This window comes from Podarcis tiliguerta (assembly GCF_965153285.1).
Source record: "Podarcis tiliguerta genome assembly, chromosome: 9".
Lineage (NCBI taxonomy): Eukaryota > Metazoa > Chordata > Lepidosauria > Squamata > Lacertidae > Podarcis > Podarcis tiliguerta.
Genome location: NC_139542.1, coordinates 25,835,396 through 25,860,114, shown reverse-complemented (window position 1 = coordinate 25,860,114; position 24,719 = coordinate 25,835,396). Strand labels below are relative to the sequence as shown.

Sequence of the window (24,719 nt, the reverse complement as noted above, 5' to 3'; positions counted from 1 at the left end):
AACACCTTAATTAGCACAATTTTTTAATTGGTTGCTTCAAATATAAATTTAAAAACGAGGTGTTTTTTAAAAAAAAGTTGAGGAGGACTGGACAGATTTAAAGAAGGTAATTATGCCATGCTGGATATTTAATCCAAAATAGTCAAGGAAACACAGTTTAGTGTACAGAAGGTGTCTAAATATGTTGCTATGTAAAGTAGACGGAAACTAGAAGGAATGGCTGCATTGCTGTATAACTGCTTGTTGTTGTATGCAATAGTCAAGGCGTCTTTAATTCCTTCTGCTCTGATCCATTAAACTGTTAGGTACGATCTAAAAGCCAGAATATTAACATGTGACTCTTAGCATCTGACACTTTAAATTGAGTTGGGAGCCGGCAATTAAAAAAGCCTTTAAATAGAAGTCATATCTGCATAGTAGCCAAGCATTAAGCAAACTTGTAGCAATATAATCAAGACTCTTCTTCTGAGGAGGAGGGCGTGATATTAAACTAATTTCAGCTGCTCCTAAAGTGATGCAGGGGTGATAAAAGCTGCATGCTTAAAACAAGAAGTGTTTCAGGTTTATTTTCTGTTTGGTTTATGAATCATTTGCATACTGAACAGGCTACTCTTATGGAAAATGTGGGCATCGCAACCTGAACTATGAGTACCCATAATAGTCTTTTGATGTACATTAACATTTTGTGTTGCTTTTAGGAATGAGACTATTAGATCAGAAATGGAGATAAAGTTTTGCTTACATATGAAAACAGATAAATGTTGAATTAGTGATAAAATGTATGCATTGCACAAGGAAATCCAAGCTGTTAGAACGAAGTCACAGCAATATGCTCGTCCAGGGACCTCTAGCTTCACATTTCCCCCGCATATTTTATTCCATTATTTTGACCATTTTTAATCTTTAAAATGTTGTCAACATGTTGCTTCAACTCAACGTAGTTTGAAGTTTCTCCTTTGTAATACAGGGCTTAAATTTGGCGTATCAGTTTTGTTTTACGGTATCTGGCATGAAAATACAGAATGGACACAGCACCTGGGAGATAGCTCAATCGGTGGAGCGTGAAATTCTTAATCTCAGAGTTGTGGGTTCGAGCCCTACAATGGGCAAAAGATTCCTGCATTGCAGGGGTTGGTCTAGATGACCCTAGTGGTTCCTTCCAACTCTACAATTTTATGCTTCTATGATTTAATGAAATTGGTGTTGTTATGTTTTCAGTTGGGGGTGGGGAGCCTCTGTCCCTCCAGATGTTGCTGAATTACAACCCCCATTGACCTTGCTAACTGGGGATGATGGGAATCAAACAGCATTTGGGAGAATCACCATCCCTGCTATAAGCATATAACATTTTGCTAAACACTGCAGATCAGTAGGACTGAAGGCACATACAACCTTTAAAGAGACTTGCATTGATTCACACTTTAATGCTCTATTTAGTTTTGTAGGTTTAGGCAATTAGTTTTTCCCCATACATTCATCTCCCAGTCCCCTTTTTTTTCATTTTGCAGCACAATCTTGCACCAGATTCCTATGAAGTGCCCATATTTCAGTGAGACACATTTTTTTTTATTGTGTTGGGACTGTGGTTTCTATGTGTTATGCTGCATCTGGCCATCTGTCTAAGGATATTTTTTATTTACCACATCTACATTCCACCTTTTTCTCCAAGGAGCTCAAGGTGGTTCTCCCCCCCCCCCCGTTTAATCCCCACAATAACCCTGTGAGGTAGGCTAGGCTGAAAAACCTGTCCAAAGTCACAGAGTGAGCTTTATGGCCGAGTAGGGATTTGAACTCTGGCTTCCCAGATCCAAGCCCAACACCACACAGGCTCTTTTGGAGGGGCTGATTGGAAATGGATGAATGCTTTGATAGCATGTATAAAACAGATATCCAGCTCCGAGGGCCTTCTGGTGGATCCCTCACTGCGAGAAGTGAAGTTAACAGGGAACTAGGCAGAGGGCCTTCTTGATAGTGGCACATGACCTGTGGAACACCCTCCCATCAGATGTCAAGGAAATAAAACAACAATTATCTGACTTTTAGAAGACATCTGAAGGCAGCCCTGTATAGGGAATATTTTTTATGTTTGATGTTTTATTGTGTTTTTAATATTCTGTTGGGAGCCGCCCAGAGTGGATGGGGAAACCCAGTCAGATGGGTGGCATATGCATAATAAAGTAATATTTTTAAATTATGGTTTCTTTATAAAATGCAATATAGAGTGCAAGACAATCACATTGATTGATCTTTGTTTGCTATTGTAGCACAGCTATGCAGTCTATTCACATGAAGAACCACCTGCTCTCTTCGTTAGGGAAGGGAGTACTAACGAAGTCATCAGTCATTCATTACCTGACACAGAATCATGCAGTATCATATAAAGATGTCACTGTTGCGAGAAAGAAAGGTGGCAGGTCTTTCATAAGCCCTCTCTTGTAATTTCTTCAGTGAGGTACTGTACTCCAAATGTGTCACTATTTGTTTTTTTCAGATACGTTGACAGGTTTCTCCCTTCAGCAATTTCTGCATTGTTTTCCCCTGTAAAACATGTTTCCTCTCAAATGGAGGAACAAAGCACAAATGTGGATAGAATTCTTAATCTAGGTTTGCTCCTTGGGAATTATCCAATTGAACCCTGTCTGTTGATAGTAACATGCAAAGCCGTTTGTGGAAAGCTTAAAGCTATTTGAGGATTTGACCCATTGATCTTTCTTTCTGCTAAGGCAGGATGGGCAGTTAATTGGCTGAGGAAACCTGATAAACTTCCAGTTGCTTAACAACATGAAAGCAAACAATAACTACCATGTGTTTTCACTCTAAGCTCATTTATGTCTAACATAGCCGCAAGCATGTCAACTGGAAGGATGGCTAAATACAGTTCGGATAAGTCGTACAGATAACTAATATTAAACTAAAATGAGGTGTGAACAATGATTTGTGGTTTATACTTTCTCTGACTTCTGTGTAGGTGTTTTACATGGATGTGCTTCAAGAGTAATCATCACTCACTTTATTGGTCATTGCTATTTTATGATGATGATGATGAACTTTGCATACCGCTCTTCATCCGAAGATCCCAGGGCAGCTCACAAATTGATAATCTCTAGATAAAGTTTCTGTTATAAAAAGTCGCAGTAAAATTTAATGCAGAGTATTTTTCTGTCTTAAAAAAACTATTTACAGAAGGTGTTTACCTAGTGCAATAAAATTCTAGCTTAAACTAGAAAAGATGTATTATATCCAAGAGTCCCCAACAATGAAGTCTCAGCATTGTAAGGCAAGGGATGTCCAGAGTGAGGAATTATCTCTTTATTATCAAAAGTACACTTACAATGTAGGAAAACACATGCCCATTGGTCCTACATCTCTCAGCTACACCTAGGTGTGCACCCATTGAGTTAGTCGAAGTAACAGAGAGGCCACGCCCCTGACCCCCGGCTTATGTATCTCCCCATGGCTGCTACTCTTCCTAGAATTGTAGAATTCTAAAGTTGGAAAGGGCCCTGAGGGTCACCTGGCTCAACTCCCTGCAATCCAGGAATCTCAAGTGAAACATGCATGACAGAGGGCCGTCCATTTGTCTGTGGTCATCCCAACCATGTAGTGCATGTATGGAGTGCTTCTGGACTCCTTGACTGGGGCTGGTGGAACTTGTAGTCCACAACATATGGAGAGCCACAGGTTCCCCTACCCTGTTGCAGTGGATGTAAACATTGGATCCCTCCCCCCTCTCCCCGCCCCCCCGCCCCCGTTTTCCTTTTTGGTGCAGTATCTTTATTATCATTCGTAAAATGACTGCAGTCAAATTGGTTCCCTCTGACTCTGGAAGCTGAAGGTTCAGGTTTTACAATTAGTTGGAGGTCAGTAATCACACTGACAATAAAGTACTTAAAACTTGATAGAAAATGTGTTGATTAGGGGATGGTTTTGTTACTTTGCCCCTTGAACCACTGTGCCCTGATATAAATATATCTGCATTACTCCCATCCTGCCCCATTTTCTCCAATTTTAACTAGCTTTAAATGTTTTGTAGATTCATTTTGTGCCTACCGGGACACTTGGCAATAGGTAATTCTAATGCCTGAAAGTTTATTGCTAGTCAACTTCCATGCAATTAAATAGAAACATGATTCACAGTAAGAAATTGCCAGTAGTTTGAAAACACATGCTGAAATGACAGCCCTGCATTCCTGTGGTTTCTCGGGTCACATATAAACATAGTAATGATGACGAAAATGACAGTTGTACAGTCAAGTCAAGAATAGGTTTTCCATTTGCAAATAAATAAATAAAATAGCGTAGAATCCCTTCAAAGATAACTTAGCTGGATGAGTTGTTTTCATTAACATGGTTGATATTGGCCCAGATATTACAAACAATGCATGGTAAGACAGCAGATGGCTATAGAAAGAATTGATAACCCCCCCCCCCAAAAAAAATAATAATCCTGGGAGGATTTGTGCCTCATGATAACTTTGTATTGCTGACAAATGCACAGGAATAATGAAAGTTGCTTATTTGGCTTATTGTCTTCCAGAAAGTATAGAATTTACATAGCTGAACTGGGCTCAGAGATTAGTAAGATGAAAATTGTAATGGAAGACTCAGAAGACTATATATTTATCGTATAGTATATACCGTATTTTTCGCCCTATAGGACGCACTTTTTCCCCTCCAAAAATGAAGGGGAAATCTGGGTGCGTCCTATGGGGCGAATGCAGGCTTTCGCTGAAGCCTGGAGAGCGAGAGGGGTCGGTGCGCACCGACCCCTCTCGCTCTCCAGGCTTCAGGAAGACATCCGCAGCCTAGGCAGCCCTGCGGGAGGTCCCGCAGGGACGTCTAGGCTGCGGATAGCAGCCTGCTTCCCGGAGCGTCGGGCGCCCTGAAAGCAGAGCGCCCGGCGCTTCGGGAACACATCCGCGGCCTAGGCAGCCCTGCGGGAGGTCCCGCAGGGATGTCTAGGCTGCGGATAGCAGCCTCCTTCCCGGAGCGTCGGGCGCCCTGAAAGCAGAGTGCCCGGCGCTTCGGGAACACGTCCGCACCCTAGGCAGCCCCGTGGGAGGTCCCCGCAGGGCTCCCCACGCTGCGGATAGCAGCCTGCTGCCTGGCGCGAGGGGCGCCCTGAAGCAGAGCGCCCCTCACGCCAGGCATACATCTGCAGCGTGGGGAGCCCTCCAGGAGTTCCCTGCAGCGCTCCCCACGCTGCGGATAGCAGCCTGCTGCCTGGCGCGAGGGGCGCTCTGCTTCAGGGCGCCCCTCACGCCAGGCATACATCCGCAGCGTGGGGAGCCCTCCAGGAGTTCCCCGCAGCGCTCCCCACCCTGCGGATAGCAGCCTGCTGCCTGGCGCGAGGGGCGCTCTGCTTCAGGGCGCCCCTCACGCCAGGCATACATCCGCAGCGTGGGGAGCCCTCCAGGAGTTCCCTGCAGTGCTCCCCACGCTGCGGATAGCAGCCTGCTGCCTGGCGCGAGGGGCGCTCTGCTTCAGGGCGCCCCTCACGCCAGGCATACATCCGCAGCGTCGGGAGCCCTCCAGGAGTTCCCTGCAGCGCTCCCCACCCTGCGGATAGCAGCCTGCCGCCCGGGGGGGGGGCGCCCTGAAGCAGAGCGCCCCTCGCGCCGGGCAGACATTGGCCAGCCCCACAAGCTCGGGTGACAGCAGGGAGGCGCAGCTCCGCCACCCCGCTGTTCCTCGACCTGGTTCGGTTTCCCCGACCTGCTTTTGGGGGCGGAAATAAAGGAAAAAAAATTTTCCTTTATTTCCCCCCCAAAAAACTAGGTGCGTCCTATGGGACGGAGCGTCCTATGGGACAAAAAATACGGTACTATGGTACTATATATCTGACTGTGTTGGAATTAGTGGCAGCAAAAGTCCTGTCTTTTGAGCAACCAACTTTGGTTTCACCTTTTTTTACTTGTAAATGCTTAAGATGGCATATACTGACTGCTCCATCTTTGTGCTTCAGAAAACAGTAATGTTGGTATAGGCAGCACCCCAACCCCCATTTATGTGGGGGTTACTTTTCGAGGCACCACATGTCTCAGTGAAATCACTTATAAATGAAATCCATTGAAAATCCCTGAAAACACCCCATTCTGCCAACATTTCATCCTTTTAGTGATGTTTCAGTGACATCTTTATGACCTTTCTGGGTCACTTCTGGGTTTGGTGCAATGTGCGTATAGATGGTCGTGCACATATTGAGCATGCATAAACTCTGCCTGTTTCCTAAATATCTTTGGAACTAATGATTTAAAGCATACATTTTTAAATGCACCTTAGTGCTTTCGTTGTGTGAAATGTCCCAGTTGAGACACTATTTCCAAATCATTCAATCAAGTAGCACTACCCATGGCTTTAGTTCTTCATCCTGAATTAGATAATCTCTCGTCATAGATTTATTTCCTCAACATAGACGGATCTTTTATCAGATAGACCAGGCTTTCTCAACCTCGGCCTCTCAGATTTTTTTTGGTCTACAACTCCCATGATCCCTAGCTAGCAGGACCAGTGGTCAGGGATGATGGGAACTGTAGTCTCAAAACATCTGGAGGGCCAAGATTGAGGAAGCCTGAGATAGACCTATCTGGGCTAAAGTGGTTTGAATCTTGTTGCACTTCAAAAAAAATCTGAGGATGGCAACAGCAAAAAAACACATTAAATACTTGTTTCCTTCAGGAAACTCATTCAAATGCTTTTGTAATATAACTACAATATAGCTTTTGTAACGTAACTACAATATAGCAGAAGAAAGAAAGGAAAAAATGGTTAGCTCAGGTTAACAATAAGAATAATCCACTAATTATCTAATTTAAATATGTAAAATATATTAATACAAACAGTCTGGTATAAGTCTCTTTACAACCATAAGGACTCGTAGGTTCCACTATCATTGTCCATCTATTATTCCACACAATACTTGAATGTAAAAGTGTGTGAACATCTGCAAATATTCAAGGGTTTTTTCCAAAGCAAAGTTAATATGAACAACAACTCCTGACTGAAAAGAAGACACCACAGAATATGCTGACATCGTGTGCCCCAAAGAGGCATGTTCAGCATTACACCGCCAGTATCTCTTTTAAGTACTCCAGAAGTCTATTGCAGTGGGAGGGAGCATATGTCTGGCATTCTAAAAAAAGATGTCAGTGTCTATATTTTCTCCATTCCAACAATTTGCTGCTTTGAGATGAGTCAAGACAGCTCAGGGTTGATAGGAATCTCCTCAAAGATATGGACAGGTTTTGGATCCAGAGATGTCTTGTAGAAGCAGAAAAGTGAACTGTCTCCAGTTTTCCTATCCTGCTGAAGTCCGAAGTCCCATGGCTCATGCTGCTTTAGAAGTTCCACCAGCCCTCAGCAGTGGCTTTTGGGGTGTGCACAGCATCTTTAGTGGAGGGAGGAAGAAGCGAGAAAAGCCCTGTTTTGTGCAAGTGGAGTTTTGCTCATTCTTTTGTAAACCCACCCCTAGATCTGCTTTTGTTCCTGAGAAGGCTTAATTAAGAGCAAAGAAAACGGAACACAATAATCCCTCATGTTACATGCATTTGATTCGCACAGTTTCAACCATATGCTGTTGAAGGAGGCCTGGTTGAAATTTCAACCCAGACAAGAGTGGAGAGCTTAAAATCTGTTTTTGCGCTGGGTCCACTTTGAGTTACCTAGCATGGAAAGAGCTTTTAAGCACTCTGCCAATCTTGCTGGACACAAGGCGCAGGGATGCTCTCACAAGATGTCACAGGAGCACCACCAATGTTCCAGAGCCGGTGCCTTGAGCAAACCTCCCCCCGTCCCGAGCAAGGCTAAGATCCTAAAAGCTCTTTTTGTTCCAGGTATCCCAAGTGGACCCGACACAGAAATAGCTTTCAGGCTCTTGGCCTTGCTTGCTGGGCAAGGCCCTCTTGGCACACTGGGAGTGCTGAGGATGCTTTCTCTCCCCCACTAGCTGTGGAGTGGCTCCAAGGGGTTAACTATACAGTGGTACCTCGGGTTACATACGCTTCAGGTTACATACGCTTCAGGTTACAGACTCCGCTAACCCAGAAATAGTGCTTCAGGTTAAGAACTTTGCTTCAGGATGAGAACAGAAATCGTGCTCCGGTGGTGCGGCAGCAGCAGGAGGCCCCATTAGCTAAAGTGGTGCTTCAGGTTAAGAACAGTTTCAGGTTAAGTACGGACCTCCGGAATGAATTAAGTACTTAACCCGAGGTGCCACTGTACACAATTTTTGTGTATACTATATGCATAACCCTTGAAACCAAACCCCTGCATAAGATGAGAAGTTGCTGTATTTAATTTGGAAATAATAATGGTTGTGGGCAGTACCATTCTAATTACTAAAAAAACTCCAGCACTTAATGGTTTGTTTCTCTCCAAACAAAACATAGGAGGAAGTCAAGGAGAAAAACAAAGAATGAATGCTGGTTCACTATGGTTTGTTTCATCCCAGCTTGGGAAAAAGAAGTGGGTCAAGGACACTTTGAGCAGCATGGTCAAGAATGCTTGTCTTTTGTTCGTTCCTAGTCAGTCATAGTTTGGCTTACCAGCTCATATAATAGATATTATTTAAATACAATCTGGAATGTAAAGTTTTGAAATTAATAGGGTGGAACCATTACCCAGGGTTAAATAAACACACTCCATCTGCACTGTATTCTGGCAAACTATGCTGAAGACTTCATAAAATCCAAGCTGGTTCATGAGTACCTACAGAATGAAACTATTTTAAACATTTGGAAGGTCAAGCTTTACATTTTACCTTGAGTTTGAAAAGTGCAGTTAATTGGAAAGCTGAGTCATTTATCCAAGGTCAGTCAAATGGCGTAGTATCTCATCTCCCAATTATTGTATCTATATAAGTGAAGGTTAGGACGAAATTGCTTCTTCTGAATGCAAGTTGTGAATCACTATGGAATGACAAATCTCACTCTTTTTTATACACATAAGCACACTTCAAAGCTAGACATTGGCAGATTGATGTGTCACGGCAATCTGACTTCTAAGATGAACTTCTTTCACCTTTTGCCAGTTGCGTGTACTTTCTAGAAGAGCCCAGATCAGCATAGAAGGTGAAGAGGTGGACAGGCCTTTGAACAGGAGGAGATTGTTGTTGTTTAGTCGTTGAGTCGTGTCTGACTCTTCGTGACCCCATGGACCAGAGCACGCCAGGCACTCCTATCTTCCACTGCCTCCTGCAGTTTGGTCAAACTCATGCTGGTAGCTTCGAGAACACTGTCCAACCATCTTGTCCTCTGTCGTCCCCTTCTCCTTGTGCCCTCCATCTTTCCCAACATCAGGGTCTTTTCCAGGGAGTCTTCTCTTCTCATGAGGTGGCCAAAGTATTGGAGCCTCAGCTTCACGATCTGCGCTTTCAGTGAGCACGCAGGGCTGATTTCCTTAAGGAAAGGAGATAGGAGGATACACACACACACACAGAGCGATATCATTATACACTGGCTTTCTAGTTTGTTTCAGAGAAGCAGGTGTTGTGGTGTTGCACTCCTTTGGGAGCAGTGCATAATATAACATAATTAAGTGTGATGAAGTTTACTTCTATAGAATTTTATCATCTTCCCTTTCCTCCCTCATAGCACTTAGCATATTCCATGCCAGTAATGTGAGACCAAATGCCCATGCAACACTGAAAGACTTAAAAGCTACCAGGTGTGTGTGTGTGTGTGTGTGTGTGTGTGTGGTTGTTGTTGTTTCTGATAAACCAACTCTTAATTTTCCTTTTCTCTTCCATTCTTTGGAAAAATCCTAACATTAAAAGAACCTGTTTCTGTGTCTAAGATATCTGAAACATGTACACACAGAGCTCTGGCAGAGACCATTGAGTGTTGCCACTAGTCAGCATAGATAATGTAAATCCTAGTTTTGTGTTCTGTGTATGTGCCTGCACCCATCTTCAGTATCTCTCCCAGAGTGATGCTTTTCAGTTTGTGTACCACACCACAGCATGCCACACTTCCCCCTTATCAGCCTGATTGATGGCCTGCTAAATTCTCGCTTCTAAGCAACAAATCCATATATTCATGTAATAAATTTATCTCTTTTCATCACTCTTCTCTAGCCTCGAACCCTTCAAAAGCAATGCAGTTGGGTGTTTCCGCTTCCCTTAACACAGCTTTGTGGCAGAATTACAAGTAACCTGTTTGCTGCATTAATATTCATCTTGTCTTGTCATGAGAGAGAGAAAAAGATATATTTCCATACACAAATTAGGTCTGTTAAGAATAAATAATATGAAGGTAAGCTGTCATGGGAAAATTTATTTGTTTGTAGTGAAATATAACAGGCAGCATATCCACATTTTTTTTTAAATTTTTTTTGCCACAATACATTTGATGGCATTTCAGATACCATAGTCCTCCTTGTTGGTCTGGCACAGATGTAACACTGGCTGTTTTCCAAACACAGATTACAAATTAGGCAGACACATATACATACAAACACACCCCTTTCCCTGGTAGTCCTAACTGATCAGCATTGCATCTGCAACATTAACCATGGTTAGTATAAACTAGATTTCACAGTTTAGTTGGGATTGTGAACCAGTGTTTGAACAGGTCCGCAAACCCTAGTTGGACTGGCTAGATGCAAAGGAGTGGTGGGAGGCACTGGTTGGGGAACCCCTGGGGAAGAAGGCTCAGAGCCAGAGGATTGGTGTTGGGGAAATGATGCATGGTTAGAGGGAGAAACTGGGTTGAGGAGATGTCGGAAACTGAAGCGGCAACAGGGTTTAGTGAGCAGGAGGAGGCTGTGGCAGAGGGCACTGCAGACCCAGAGGCAGGAGAAGAGGGGGAGCCAAGAAGCAGAGTGGAGGCAGGCTGCGGAAGAATCTAGAGTCTCCCCCTCCTGCTGTGACCAGCTCCCCTCCCCCCGATCTCCCAGAACACACAGAGAAATGGGAGGAGCGGTGGGAGTCAAGGCGACAGAGCCTTAGGCTGCTGTGAAAGGAACCAGGGGAGGAGCCATAGAGAGATGTGGAAGGTCTGGGACCTTCAGTCCTCACTGCTGCCCTACTGGGAAGAGTTGCTGCCATCATTGGGCCTGTGCTGTTTCATTTTCTTTGATGTGTTATGGAAACAGGTAGACAAAAGAGGAGAGAGGAACCTGATGGGGGATGGCCATGCTTCTGTGCAGGTGACTCCTGCTTTACAGGTCCGAGGCAAAATTGACTTTGCCAATCCTACATGGAGTTTGAAAGGATTCCTTGTCTATGCACAGGTCTTTGTGAAAGCTGACATTCTAATTCTCCCGAGTTTGCCTACATTTCGCCCTTACTGGGAAGTGATAAAAACAGGAAAGCACTTCAGAGAGTTCACCTAGGAGCATTTACAAATGGCACTATTCTTTGAGATGAAGGAGCCTTCAGAGTTATTTTTGCACAAAGCATGAAGAGTGAGGTATTCTTCATGCTGGGGTAGTTTCAATGCAGTGGTGTCAAGTGGTCATGGTGCCATTGGGTGTCTGGTTGCTAGACAACAGATAGGAACAGTAAATATGAATGACTGCCTGCTGCCACAGCTACTTTTCCCTGAAGCCTTAGCGTAGTGACCACTAGAAGCATCTGTAACATTTACCAATTTGCTTGCAATTTGTTAAGTTGATTCATAGCTTAATTAGTTTCTGTGACTGCATCATAATGTTTAAATTGTTCCCTTTCAAAGCCAGCATTGTTCTACCAACAGCATCTGTTCTGAATTTGTCTTTTAAATTTAATCATATTAAACTCCACAGATTTTCACACTGTCATCCACACAAATGCATAAATGTTTTGAAAAATCAAACAAAATATAAAACTGTGACATAATGTACACCAGCAATTTGCAATGTGCCTTGTATAGTGTATTAGTAATTTTCCTTATGTCTGTTCTTCTGGACTACAGTTTGTGCTTCCTGCAATGGTTGAGGCACTTGTTCACAAAATCTATGCTTAGAAATAATTTCAGCTAAGTGAGAAATTAATAACCAATAATTTGTTTAGGCAAGAGGAAGCAGTGGCATTATTCAAATGAATTGTGTCTGTAAGGCACAAGTCATGTAGCTCAATGCTCCAGTAGCCTTAAAGAACATGGTGTTCATACTGAATGCACCCTTAACCTCGGTTATTGAAAGCTCTAATAATTGGCAATTTTAAAATAATTTACCTTGAGTAACCCCTTTAGGTCAGCTAATATGAGTACCTTAAGGACTGCACTCTGAAGTCTATGAATCTCAGTATTTGATTTACTTACTACAAGTACATCTTTACAGGGAGGAAATACTTAACCTCTGATACAATCTTTATGGAGCTGTTAACTAGAGATGCAGCTTAAGAAAAAGATGAGGTAGGCCGGATGCCCTCATAAATTGCCAAACGGGGGAAGTTAGAAAATTATAGACTAGTATAGGTCAGCCTTCCAGATGTTTTGGACTACCACATCAGCAGCAGATGGCATGTCAGGGATAATAGTAGTTCATTCCAAGGAACAGCAGTCCTGTTGAGATACGGCAGGTGCCCACTTGCTGTACCTTCTAAAAACAATCGGAGATACTGTATTTTTGTTTCAACAAAAGCTGTATGAAAAGGTTTCCTCCACCTTAGGTGTTCATTTTGTATTGCTTTAGAACCCTTTTTGTCCTGTTTTTAAGGCTACCTTGAGCAAAACAAACAAACAAACAAATTGCAGTATGTTTCTAGACTGACTTGACACATAAAAAGCAGTTTACAAATTAATAAAAAACACACAGCTGACCAAATAAAAACATCTGGAGAGCACCAGGCTGAGAAAGGCTGATCCTAGGGAATGTTTTTGATATGTTTCTTCAGTTTTGAAAGATTTGTCAATACGCTGACATCGAAAACCTAACCTTTTCAGAGCAGCTCTGAAAGACTGCATTTTCTTCTAGCAAAGCAGGGACAAAAAAAGCAACAATTGTGTAACATGTATAGTAAGTGTGCAGTCAGTGCATGCCTAAGCATACATATGCAGCCATAAATTCACTCCCCGCCACAGGATTCAGGAGGAGCTCCTCCCTAGTAAGTGCGGTTACCATATATTGAAACCTTGGTCAAAATAGCAAACAGTTAGGATAAAATAATATTGTAGACTACCCCCTCTCCCCTCAAAAAAAAAAAAAAAATAGTCAAGAAAGGAAACTATTATTTTCCATCAGTTCGTTCAATGTCATTTGTACACACAGTTTCTTGGAATCCAGTTTGTGTTAACTGAGTCATCCCTATTGTGGTAGGAGCCAGAATCTAGGATGTTGGAATAAATTTGAATTTAGACATGAAAGAGGTAACAGAGCCAAGGTTCTTTAGGCATGACTCATAATTTACAGGCTGTGGACCACATCTTTCAGTGGAGCTGGTTCCAGCATGAGGCCTGAAGTCAGTAGTAGGCTTACCAAAAATATGATTTAAAGATTCATTCCCGTGCCATTTTTTTTATTGCGGTATCTGATGCTGAAACCAAGTGTGTCCAGATTCTATGTGCATATATAAAAGTAATCAATCACATATGATGTTTGGCCTGACTGAATGTCTGATGTGACTAGACATAAGCAAACATAACCAAGAGATAGCATAACTGTAGATTGGCCTCAGCACAGGTCACTCTTGGGCAACTGGTATTTCCCCCCCTTCAAATTTAGAGCTCTCTTCTTTTTAGTTTATGTTTCTGTGTTTTATTTGCATTGTTCAAAAATTGCATTAGAAAGCCGCACGTACACATGCACAACACACATGGTCTAAAAAGTTACAGACTGTGAATTTGACTATAAAATCAGAATGAAAAAGTCCCATGCAAACATGGCAGGACATATTAAATTTGACCTTGGTGCAGGTTGTAAAATTCAAGATGCAGCATGGGTCCTTGTCTCTGTCTTAAGGTGTCTTAGTACACTTTTGTGCTATTGATACCAATGTCAGTTGAGGGACTGGGTTCAGTTGGTCGAGGCTCCCTTTTCTGCATGAATTGACATAAGGTTCAGACCTTGTAGGCGATTTAACACTGTTGACTGCCCACTAGGAAATCAGATCACGGAAACAGAAATACTTACCCAGATCCTTGGCATAGGTCCAGGTAAAGCAGTCTTGCAAAGTATAGCTGAGGATATTATCTACAGATACGGGAATTGTTCTGCCAAAACACAGGGAGAGGGGGGAGAATTATGCTCCCTATTTAAAGGGCTAGTTTCTCTGATTCTACAATGACCTTTCTGAAACAGGCATTAATAAGTTAGGTAACTGGCAGCATTGAAGTTGGGGGGGGGGGTCAAACCATATTTTAAGCAATCAAAATAGTTTCAGAATGCTCCTATCAAGACGATTCTATATAAAAAAAGGAGCACCATTGCAAAATTTGATAAATTTTAAGTGGTGTTTGTTAGGAACAGCAATACCCTCTGTATGCTTCAGTAGGGGAAAGTCCCATTGAACTCAATGGGATTTACTTCAGAGTAGACACCCACATTTACTGCACTGTAAATCTTAATGAGGAAATTGTTTAATAGGAAATATTTTCCGTAATTTTGTGCATGAAGATGACAACATAGGCCAATAATAATTTAGTTGATTGTCTGCGGCGCACTTCATTTTAAGCTGACTTCTGGATTGATTTTTAAAAGCAAGGCCAGAACAAGGTATTTTGACACCTCTGGCAAGGACACCTTAGTCATCTCTCTTGCAACATGTAATATGATAGATAATAAAAAATGAACACAAAGTCTGCACGTGACTTTTAATGCACATCTTTTTATTTTGCTGTTATAAAGCACCATAGTAAACATTTAGCTGAAATGTTAATTTGTGGCATCATATCCTAAAATGTAAATAATGTTTAATAGGTTTTTAGGCCTAATTACGTCATAGCGCTAAACCTTGATTTTTAAAATCCATGGCTTAGTGTTAGCTGTGGACAGTGTCTAGTAGCTCTACTTTGATTTGTTTACTCCCAGCAAATCGCTGTCTGAAGCCATGATTTTTTTTTGGCCTATGGTTTGTTTTAATTGTGGCTTGGTGTTATGTATGAACCAAGTACCCTTTCTAAATCAAGGTTTGATTGGGCACCAAACAAAACGTTTTTCTTCCAGCTGGATTTCAAATATGTTGTAGAGCATCTAACTTATTGGCCTGGTTCACACATACAGTTAAGCCATCATTTGTTTAACCAACCACAAGTTTGTCATTCAGTCAAGCAAACTATGGCTTTTTTTCTCCAAAGCTTGGTTTGTTTTCCAGCTGCTCTTGTCTTGTGCCTTTGTAACTTCCAAGGATTAGTTGTGGGGCATTCTTCCATTTTTAGAAGTACAGTGATGTAGCAGTAGATTTGCATTTGCCTTCTGTGGCGGGACTCCTTTAAAAATAATAATCTGTGGTACTAGATAATATCTTCTAGGATTCCCCCCCCCACTCTGTGTGTTGAGGGAGATGTCAACAGTACATTTTGTCCTATAGCTAGGGCAGCTTTTGAGCCTGAGGTTCAGTCCTGGACAATAGTTTGGATACTAGGAGTCAAATCTAGACTGTATTTGTAATTACAAATGTGCTTCTAGTAAACACAAAGCTAGCCAACATACATCTGGGATCAGGAAAGAGAGTTTTCCTGCCAAGATGCATGGCCTCCAAAGATTTCTCTTTTTTAGAGTATACGTGCTGATGTCCCTGAAGATTCTAGCCTTTCTTCGCAGCCTTTTCCCTTTTACGTCTATATAAGCTAGTAGTCAGGGGATTCAAATGCCTGCTGGGGGATCTCATCCATCTAAAGAGTTTTTGTTTTTACAGTAGCAGGATAGTCTGTAAAGTGAAATGAGCCACGTTCCAGCCAGTAGTACCAGTCAATGAATGCATTGTTAAAAAGCAATAAGGAATCCCTTGGCTATGATACACCATAAGCAAAACCACAGATTTTTATTTTTTATAAAAATAATAATCTGATGGAGGGAGTGATTGGGAACTTTAACCTCACATTTTCATCTGTGCAAGTGTTATTTTTAGAAATGGTGCCACTGAGAAATGTCTTTTTTGCTCAGACATTTTTGGAATTGGAAATTGCATTAGTGTTTTGTGAACTGGAATTTGAATCTCTCTCAGACTGTGAATATGCAGGCACTGGAAACTGTCACAGAGGCAAAAGGATGAGGCAGGTAAAAAAGTAGTGAAGGCATTTTGGGTTCATGATGCCGACAGGTGCATCATTAGCACTCACATATTTGCTCATCAGTGTGCATATGTCCCCAAAAGATGTCTGTTACTGTTGGAATTACTTGTACCAAGAAAAAGGTCATTTTCTTTTGCTACAATGGACTAGCATGGCCATTCCTTTATAAGTTACATCAAGAGTAAAACAAATAAATAAAACAACCAAGAAAGTAGAATTCCAGAAGTCATTCATTCTGCTTTGGGCCCCTGCAATAAAGTGGGAGATTTGAATGTTGCTTCTTGCTTAGGTGTTCTCTAAAGATACATACCGGTATATTAGAATTCAAGTTACCTGGACATTTAGTATTAAACTAAAGGCTGCTATTGATTCTTCTACTCGGCAGACGCTGATAGAGATGTCTCTTTGCTCCTGCATTCCTGTGCTAAAAGGGGTGTGGGTGGGTGTGGGGGTGTATGAGGGGGAGGGAGGGAGGGATTGAAGAATCGAACCAAAAGAGTCAACAAGGGCTGTGCTGCAACATTCCCTGCCTTCTGAAGGGAAGGGCCATAGCTCAGCGGTTGAGTATCAGATTCAATTTCCACCATTTCCATGTAGGACTGGGAAATTAAAAACTGTGATTGCTTCTACATTGTCAGAGTAAGACAGCACTGAAGTAGATGGACCAGTGGCTCAGCAGGAGAGGTGGCAGGGTTTATGGAATCCCCAGCTATTTCACTTGTGGCTTGTGGATTGGCTGTTGCGCATTGCAGCTTGTGAATATGGAATAGTGGCCATCTTAGAATCATAGAATTGTAGAAGGGACCTCCCCTTGTTATGCAAGAATGTCAACTAAAGCATCCATGACAGAGGGCCAGCCAACCTCTGCCAAAAAAACCACAAAGGAAGGTGAATCTACCACCTTCCGATGGAGTCCATTCCACTGTCAAACAGCTCTTACTGCCAGAAAGTTCGGAATCTCCTTTCTTGTAACTTGAAGCCATTGGTTTAGGACCTACCCTCTGGAGCACAAGAAAACAAGCTTGCTCCATGTGACAGCCTTCTAGATATGTGAAGATGGCTATCATATATCTTCTCAGTCTCCTCTTATCCTGGCTAAACATACCCAGCTCCCTCAACTGATCCTCATAAGGCTTGGTTTCCAGACTTTTGATCATCATGGTCACCCTCTGCTGCACATGTTCCAGCTTGTCCATATCCTTCTTAAATTGTGGGGCCCAGAACTGGACATAGTACTCCAGTTGCTGTCTGAGTAAGACAGAATAGAGTACTGCTGTTACTTCCCTTCATCTGTACACTATACTTCTGTTGATACAGCCCAAAAGAGCATTAGCTTTTTTTGCTGTTGCGTCACGCTGTTGACTGAAATAACTTTTGTTGCAGAATGCTACATCATTATAGATTCTGGGCACATGCACTCATACTAATTACTGCTCGTTATAAACTCTTGACAATGGACTTTTGCTACTAAGTATTTGATAGTTTCTTGCAGATACTAAGCTGGAAGATCTGGTTTTAAATTCCTGGCAGAATGACTTGCTTTGAGCCATGGCTCCATATGCCTCATTTCCCTGTAATTAAATTTGGATAAAGACAAAGGCCTACTTTGTCAGTGATGATTTCTAAGCCCTTTTGAGCACTGGATGTGATGATATCTACTTGTATCCACCTTCTTTTGGTATAGCCTGCCATCCCATAAATTGTTAGATTAATGTGTTAGTCAGTATGGTCCTGCTGATTGAGAATGGAGTAATAATGGCTGAATAGAGGTATAGAAAAATGAGACTGAGTGCTAGGAAAGCACTCAGTGGCTGATAAATATGTCCTTTGTTCATTCCTGTGTTGGGATCCTTTGGCAAGATTAGTGCAAATTTACCTTTCTTTCTTTCTTTCTTTCTTTCTTTCTTAACAAACAAACAAACAAACAAACAAACAAAAAACCTTTTAATGCCTGTAAAGTAAATAGTTAAAATCAGTAGATGCCACCCTCCCCAATCTATTCAGTGATCACAGAGCACTTCAGATCAATTGAGTTTGCTTTTCTTAGCCTTATTTTTTTAAAGCCTGATTGAATAGAAGTTCTGATGCAGTGTCCATCCACAAAAATAACTTGAGGCATGGCTGTGTGCCCTAATTTGGGGGCTGTTGTTACTTTCATCCAGTGGCCCGTTAGAGAAAATTTGGCTCTTGTTGTGGCATCCGATTATTGGATACAAGCATCCATTGTGCTTTGTTGTATCTATGGGAAGTTGTCCTGGCAATAATGGCTACCTGACAAGTACTTGAAAACAGGATACATTAAGAAGATTGGTCTCCGCTGAGGAGGAAAAACACTTTATTAATGTCAGTTGTGCTTGATTATGTTAGAACAGTGGCTTACTTTTTTGACAAAAAGCCCCCCACCTCACCCACCCCTCCAAGTAAGGAATAAATAAAGGAAGACAATTTCAAACGTTTCCCTAGGAGAAGGTGATGTTTACTAAAGCATTTGGTTTGAGAAAATGCATTATTTGTGTAAAGTCCAGGAGCCAATGTTCTCCAGCCTTGGCCTTATAGAAGGTTGGATTGATGGGGTTCTGTTCTTTCCGCTTGAAGCAATTGGGGCATCCAGCGTTCTGGACAGAAAGCCTTGAGAACTGCCGGTTGTGGTGTGACTAGCCAAGCTGCTTTTGAATTCTCTAATAATCAAAGTCTAAAATTGGCTGCACTGTGAAATGTCAGAAGTATCATCCTCTCCAAAAGAGAAAATTAGGGCAGTTGGATTTGGTGACAGTTGCTGCATTGTGGGCTTTGGAGCCTTGAAAATCAGATCCCTGATTTTTATATCTGGCATTGATTTCTTGTACAGAGTTCAGTGTAATCAGTAAAGGAAGGTGCCACACAATCTTAACAGTTTTGCTACTGATGTTCTCCCACAGTTGGATAGCTTTTAGAGAAACTTTGCAGAGGAGCAAAAACATCTATGGATATTTCTGCAGCCTCATCCATGTTTCATCTGTTAATGTTTTCACATTATTTGATAAACATTTGTTAAAGTGTTTTGCCCAGACCCATAGAGCCACACAAACAATTCCATGGGAATTTGGATTTCCATGTCCCATGGGTAAACCTCATCTGAAAGCAAGCCCAGTTTCAGAAGCAGTTTGTGAACTCTCAATCTCTCTCTCTCTCTGTGCCCGTGCACATTGTTGAAAGGGGAAAAGGAAAGTAGAAAAAATTACTGGATGCCTGCAAGCTCTTGAGAATTCCTGAAGCAATCTTTGATGCTAGACTACACATTTAAAATAGAATCTGTTGCTTATAATGTGGCTGCTCCTTGAATGGAGTGCATTAGATTGTTTTGAATGAAAATGAAAGATGAAGGTAATAAACCATAGAAGTCTCAGACCTTTCAAGGAAAAAAAGAGTTCATTGATCAAAGACAATGTTATTGTGTGATCCTCTCTAACCACTTATCAACTTTTCTCTTTTAAGTATTTGCATTGCCTTGAAATATGCATGCATGGGAGCAATTTACAGTAATCTTAACATTCAGATCTAGTGCATACTTTATGTCTGGTGGATTATAAACCAAAGGACTGTTCAGCTTAACTCCATATAAGACTCTTTCTGTTTAGTGCTTTTGATAACCTGATTGCAACAATTGACAACAAGGATAAGGCAATCTATGGCTCCTAGTCAGTGTAGCTTTGTATCATCTGCAGTATCAGTTCCTGGGGAACTTGGATAGAAGAGTGCTGTTGTACTCATGTCCTCCTCCTGGGCTTCCCATGGACTTCTGGTTGGCCACTGTGAGAACAGGATCCTGGTGTAGATGTGCCTTGGGCCTGATAGGGCTCTTTTGTCCTGGGGGGACGGGGCTGCTCATAGACATGAAACAGATAAGCACAAGACTTAACACGATGTATCTGTTGTTGGATGGTACTAGGTGAAGGTAGGGATGCAATTTGGACGCTCCTCACATTTTAAATAACAATCTGGCACAAACAGGATAAACCTGCTCTGCTCCGCGCTGATTTAGCGTGGCCCATGGGAGCCGACCGAGCAGGTGGCAAGGGTCCCCGAGTGGTCGGCAGGGGTTCATGGGCCAGTTAAACGACCCCCATGGGCCCCCCTGGGGACTTGATCGTGCACACACAGTACAAGATGGCATAGCAAGCAACAAGACAAATAATCAAGGACATTAAACTCATACAACCCTCTTGCGATGCGGGTCAGGCTGTCCCAGTATTGATGAGTGCATGTGCAAATCCAGCCAAACTGCCCTGCTGATGGAAAACTGATAAATAAGGTGAAACCATCTGCCAAGGGAGGGTCCTTGAAATAAATAAGGAAAAGGGTTGAGCAGCAACAGGACTCCCACCCCTCTTCCACTCAGACTTACAACCTGTCTAGGCCAGAGGAGAGCAGAAGGTAAATTGGAGTCCACTAGTAGATCTCTGGGCAATTTGAAATAGATCTGCAAGTATTTTTGGCTTCCAGTTGCAAATTACAAAAAGATTCCCCCCTTTTTTGGTAATTTGCAGAAAACTGGAGTGTATTTTTGTGTGAAATGATTGCAAGGCCAATTCTGATACTGAAAGCAAATATTTGGTCTGGAATATGTGCCTCACAGGCATTCTGTTCCTTTTTTACACCAGCCCTACAAGCCACTCTTTTGCATGACTCTAGTTGGTGAAACATGAGGGTCTAGACTAGATAAAAAACAAAAAAGTAAAGCAAGTAGATCCCTGAAGTCTGGCCACCCTCTAGCCCAGACTACTTTTGCTTTAAAAGAAAGTGCAAACAGGGAGAAACAAACCACAGAATTCCTTTTAACTGTTAGCTTGGCCATGAGAAGTTGTAGAAGTTGCAGAAATGCCAACCTGATTGCATTTCCTGGTTTGCCATACCTCTGGCAACTTGACCTAAAGTACCATTTGCCATGCCCCGCTGAATAAATCTTGGAAGTTGCGGTGTGATTGCTTAATAACAGATGACTCAGAGGAAATCATGAGCTATTCTCAGACAAGCAAAAAATTAGGCTAAAGTTCAGAAAATAATTCACTTGTAAATTATTTGCTCCATCACAAGTAATTGCAGCACTCTTTGATGCCTTTGTTTTGCTAGTTATAATATACTTGGCTTGGCTGCACTCCAAGCTGGCTTGATTTCAGGAACCCATAGTGGCTTGCCACTTACAAGTCCCCCCACCCCCTTACCTCCCACCTCAAGGGGATTTATGTATAGCTGTACCTTGGGTTACATACGCTTCAGGTTACAGACTCTGCTAATCCAGAAATAGTACCTTGGGTTAAGAACTTTGCTTCAGGATGAGAACAGAAATTGTGCTCCCGCATTAGCTAAAGTGGTGCTTTGGGTTAAGAAGAGTTTCAGGTTAAGAACAGACCTCCAGAATGAATTAAGTTTTTAACCCGAGGTACCACTGTACTGTACATGGAAGTTGTTAGCAAAACAATTCTAGGCCATCAAACAGATCATGTCATACAGAAACTTGGTATAAGTCTCTCCTAAAACTCTCCCCCTCCCTGCAAGTGTTATGCATGTCCGGGCACATTAAGAGTTCCTATAAATTCTTTTGTATACAAAGTGACGCTGAAAGAAACTTGGATAGGAGCAGTGAGTGGGTGCCGAAGTAATTCACACTAAAGGTTCTAGATTTCTATGACAGAAACACGCAACGGGGAGCAGCGGAGATGAGCTTCCTAGCTCCACCTTCCCTCCACTATTCTCATTGCCCTCCACAAGATAGAGGAGGTCTTCTGAAACTGAAAGCTTTAGATCCCTGGAAAATAAGAATGTTAGAACCCTGGGAAACCAGTCTTTTATAATGCTTAGGGAACCTCCATGAGGACAGAAGGTTCCCCATTTCAGAAGAGTTGCCATGTACTATTCTTACCCCCAGCAAAATTGGTTTAACAAGTTGGATTACTTTGCAGAGCTGGTATCTCAGGTCTGCAATCCCATCCATCCCCTTCAGTGTGGGTAAAATAATGCTGAACTGCAAGGAGAGGAGATAGTGTGGAAGACTGACGCACAAACCACGATGTAGCCAATAGCCATGACATCTGAATTGGGCCAGTGTCTTGTCAAAAGTCACACAGTAAATACCTAAGAAGATTTGAAATGGGAGTCTCCTAGCTCATTCTCTTGTCCACTATACTAAGCCTTGGCTCCATCTGCACTATAGATTTAAACACTATTATACCACTTTTTAAACAGTCCTGATTTCCCCCCAATGAATCCTATTTTTGTGGGGTGCTGAGAGTTGTTAGGGGACTTCTGTTCCCCTCACAGACCTACAGTTCCTAAAGACGTTTAACAGTCAATCCCTCTTACAAGGGAACTCTGAAAACCGTGGCTCTATGCAGGGAATACAAGTGTCTCATAACATCTGTCAGCGCCCTTAAAAACTACAGTTCTTTGGGGGAAGTCAGTACTGTTTAAAGTTTAACACTGCTTTTGATGTATAGTGCGGATTGACACTTAATCTAGAATTGAGTTTAGAGACAGCACCCTGGCACAATAGCTAAATTTATTCTGCTTAAAGTTGTGAATTAAGTAGATCTTTCTAAGTCACCATGGCAGATGGTTAGAATACAGTATTTATAGGAATTTCAAATATGCAAAGGGCACTATGTACATTCCATGATCATGTTTCACTTTGCATCAGTTCTTGTTTTATTCTCACGCTAAATAAAATACATGGTTATTCCTGCTAAAATTATTAATCTGTTTATTATTATTATTTTCTGCAGATCACCAGAAATTGGAAAGAGAAGCTAGAATCTGTCGCCTTTTGAAGCATCCCAATATTGGTAAGAATGTGGACAATACACAGCCATGTAGAATTTTTTTTTACGGGAGAAATGCCACAGTATTAGTCTCAGAGAAATAAGGCAGACCAAAGAGATGAGCTTGTGCTTGTACTGATGTGATCTAATAACAGTGTCAGAGCATTAAAACTTTTAATTTACTAAGAAATTTCTGCATATGTTGAGAAATGCAAATATTTCACATTTCAGTAGGGAAGGGATGCAAAACCTTGGCCCTGTTGATATTGCTAGACTAGCTCCAACAATTCTTGGCCAGCATGACCAGTGGTGAGTGATCAAGGGAGTTGTAGCCAACAACACCTGGAAGGGCAAAGGTTCCTCACCCCAGACCCAGCTGTGCTACCCAAGGAATAAAGAAAGGGAAAGAATTGTTGAGTTGTAGCTAGGTGTTAAAAATGAAAAAGACAGCTCTGACAGCTCAATGAGATGGAATTTTCACAACTCTATCAATATCTAGCAAACCTCCCACCCATCCCTTTTCATACCTTTTCAGCTGTCCTATGCAGGGGCTATAAGCTAATGTGGCAATCAACCATATCAGCACAGTTGTCTGCAATATAGCAAGAGTTTTAAAATCGCTACAGTAGAGCTTCTTCTTTGAATTAGAGGGTATAAGTCGAACTAAGCTTGTTTTCATTGCTGAATTTGAACAGGCTTGGAGGGAACAGGACACATCCCAAGGCCTGTGTGGAACTTTCTGAAGCATTTGTAGCAAATTGTGCTCATGTTTCTTTTTTTGCTTTGTGCTGTTGTTTTTCCATTGTGTTGAGATAAAAGCATTGTCCCTAAGCTCTGGCATATTATCTTATGCTTTCTAGGCCAGTTGTTTGGGGTTTTGGTGGTTTGTGTCACTTTGAAGATGTTCATGGGCCTAGCGAAGTCATTGCTCAGCTCTGGGCCTCTGGTGAACAATTCAGCAGTTCTTATGTGTCTGGTGATGTTTGTTTTGAGATTGCAAGACCTTAGCCGAAGTCCATGAGAATTTGAAGTTGGTGGGCAGTTCAAAGGCAACTATCTGCTGCTATCTTGCTGTTTAGTTTGAAAAAAGATATATGCTTTTGAATGTGGCAATAAAGGCCCATTGTTTTTCATTTTGATGTGTACTGGCTAACTCTATGGGATGACTATGTTGTCTGAAATTTGCAGCAATACAGTTTAGTGTGGCAGTGTCAGAAATGTCCTGTTCTACTTTATTTATTGCCTCTAAGCCCTTGAATGAAATGTTTGTAGGGGGCCATCTTCTGTTTCTCAGCTTGCTTCTGTTTGGGCAGGAAGAAAGTCAGAGATACTCGAGGGAGGAAAGGACCCCTCTACCTTACAGCATCTTCTCACTGCGGGTGCACCCTTCCTCATTTGTTTACGGGAAGTGGATTCTGTCCGCTGGCCACATCTGTTGATGTATCCCTGCTTAGCCATGCACCCTGGGCAGTTACACATTTAGCACTGGTTAGAAAAGAACAGGCATTTGCACAGCTTCTCTACCATGGACCAGTCAGCGTTCCCAGTTTAAAGGAATAGCCTTATGTGTGTGGTTCTTTCTCATGGACACCATATTTGTGGCAGCTACAGGAGGGGTACCTAATGGGCTTGCTGGGTATGTGGCCAGGAGGAACAATCCTGTTCCCCTTTTCACACATTAAAGTGGGAAGGGTGCTTGTATGTACACCCACAGTGAGAGGCTGCTATAAGGTAAGAGAGGGAGCTTTTTCTCTCATCCCTGACATCCTTCAACATC

General features: G+C 42.2%; 1 protein-coding gene across 14 annotated transcripts in view; it reads left to right on the top strand.

Annotated features, from left to right (window-relative positions):
• Positions 1–24,719, top strand: part of CAMK2D (calcium/calmodulin dependent protein kinase II delta) — a 139,552-nt gene that overhangs the window by 30,957 nt on the left and 83,876 nt on the right. For all 14 annotated transcript variants that reach the window (XM_083457401.1, XM_083457406.1, XM_083457408.1 and 11 more), the window contains one exon: positions 22,907–22,966. In XM_083457401.1, the coding sequence (XP_083313527.1) occupies positions 22,907–22,966 (60 nt within the window). The remainder of the gene's footprint in view (positions 1–22,906; positions 22,967–24,719) is intronic.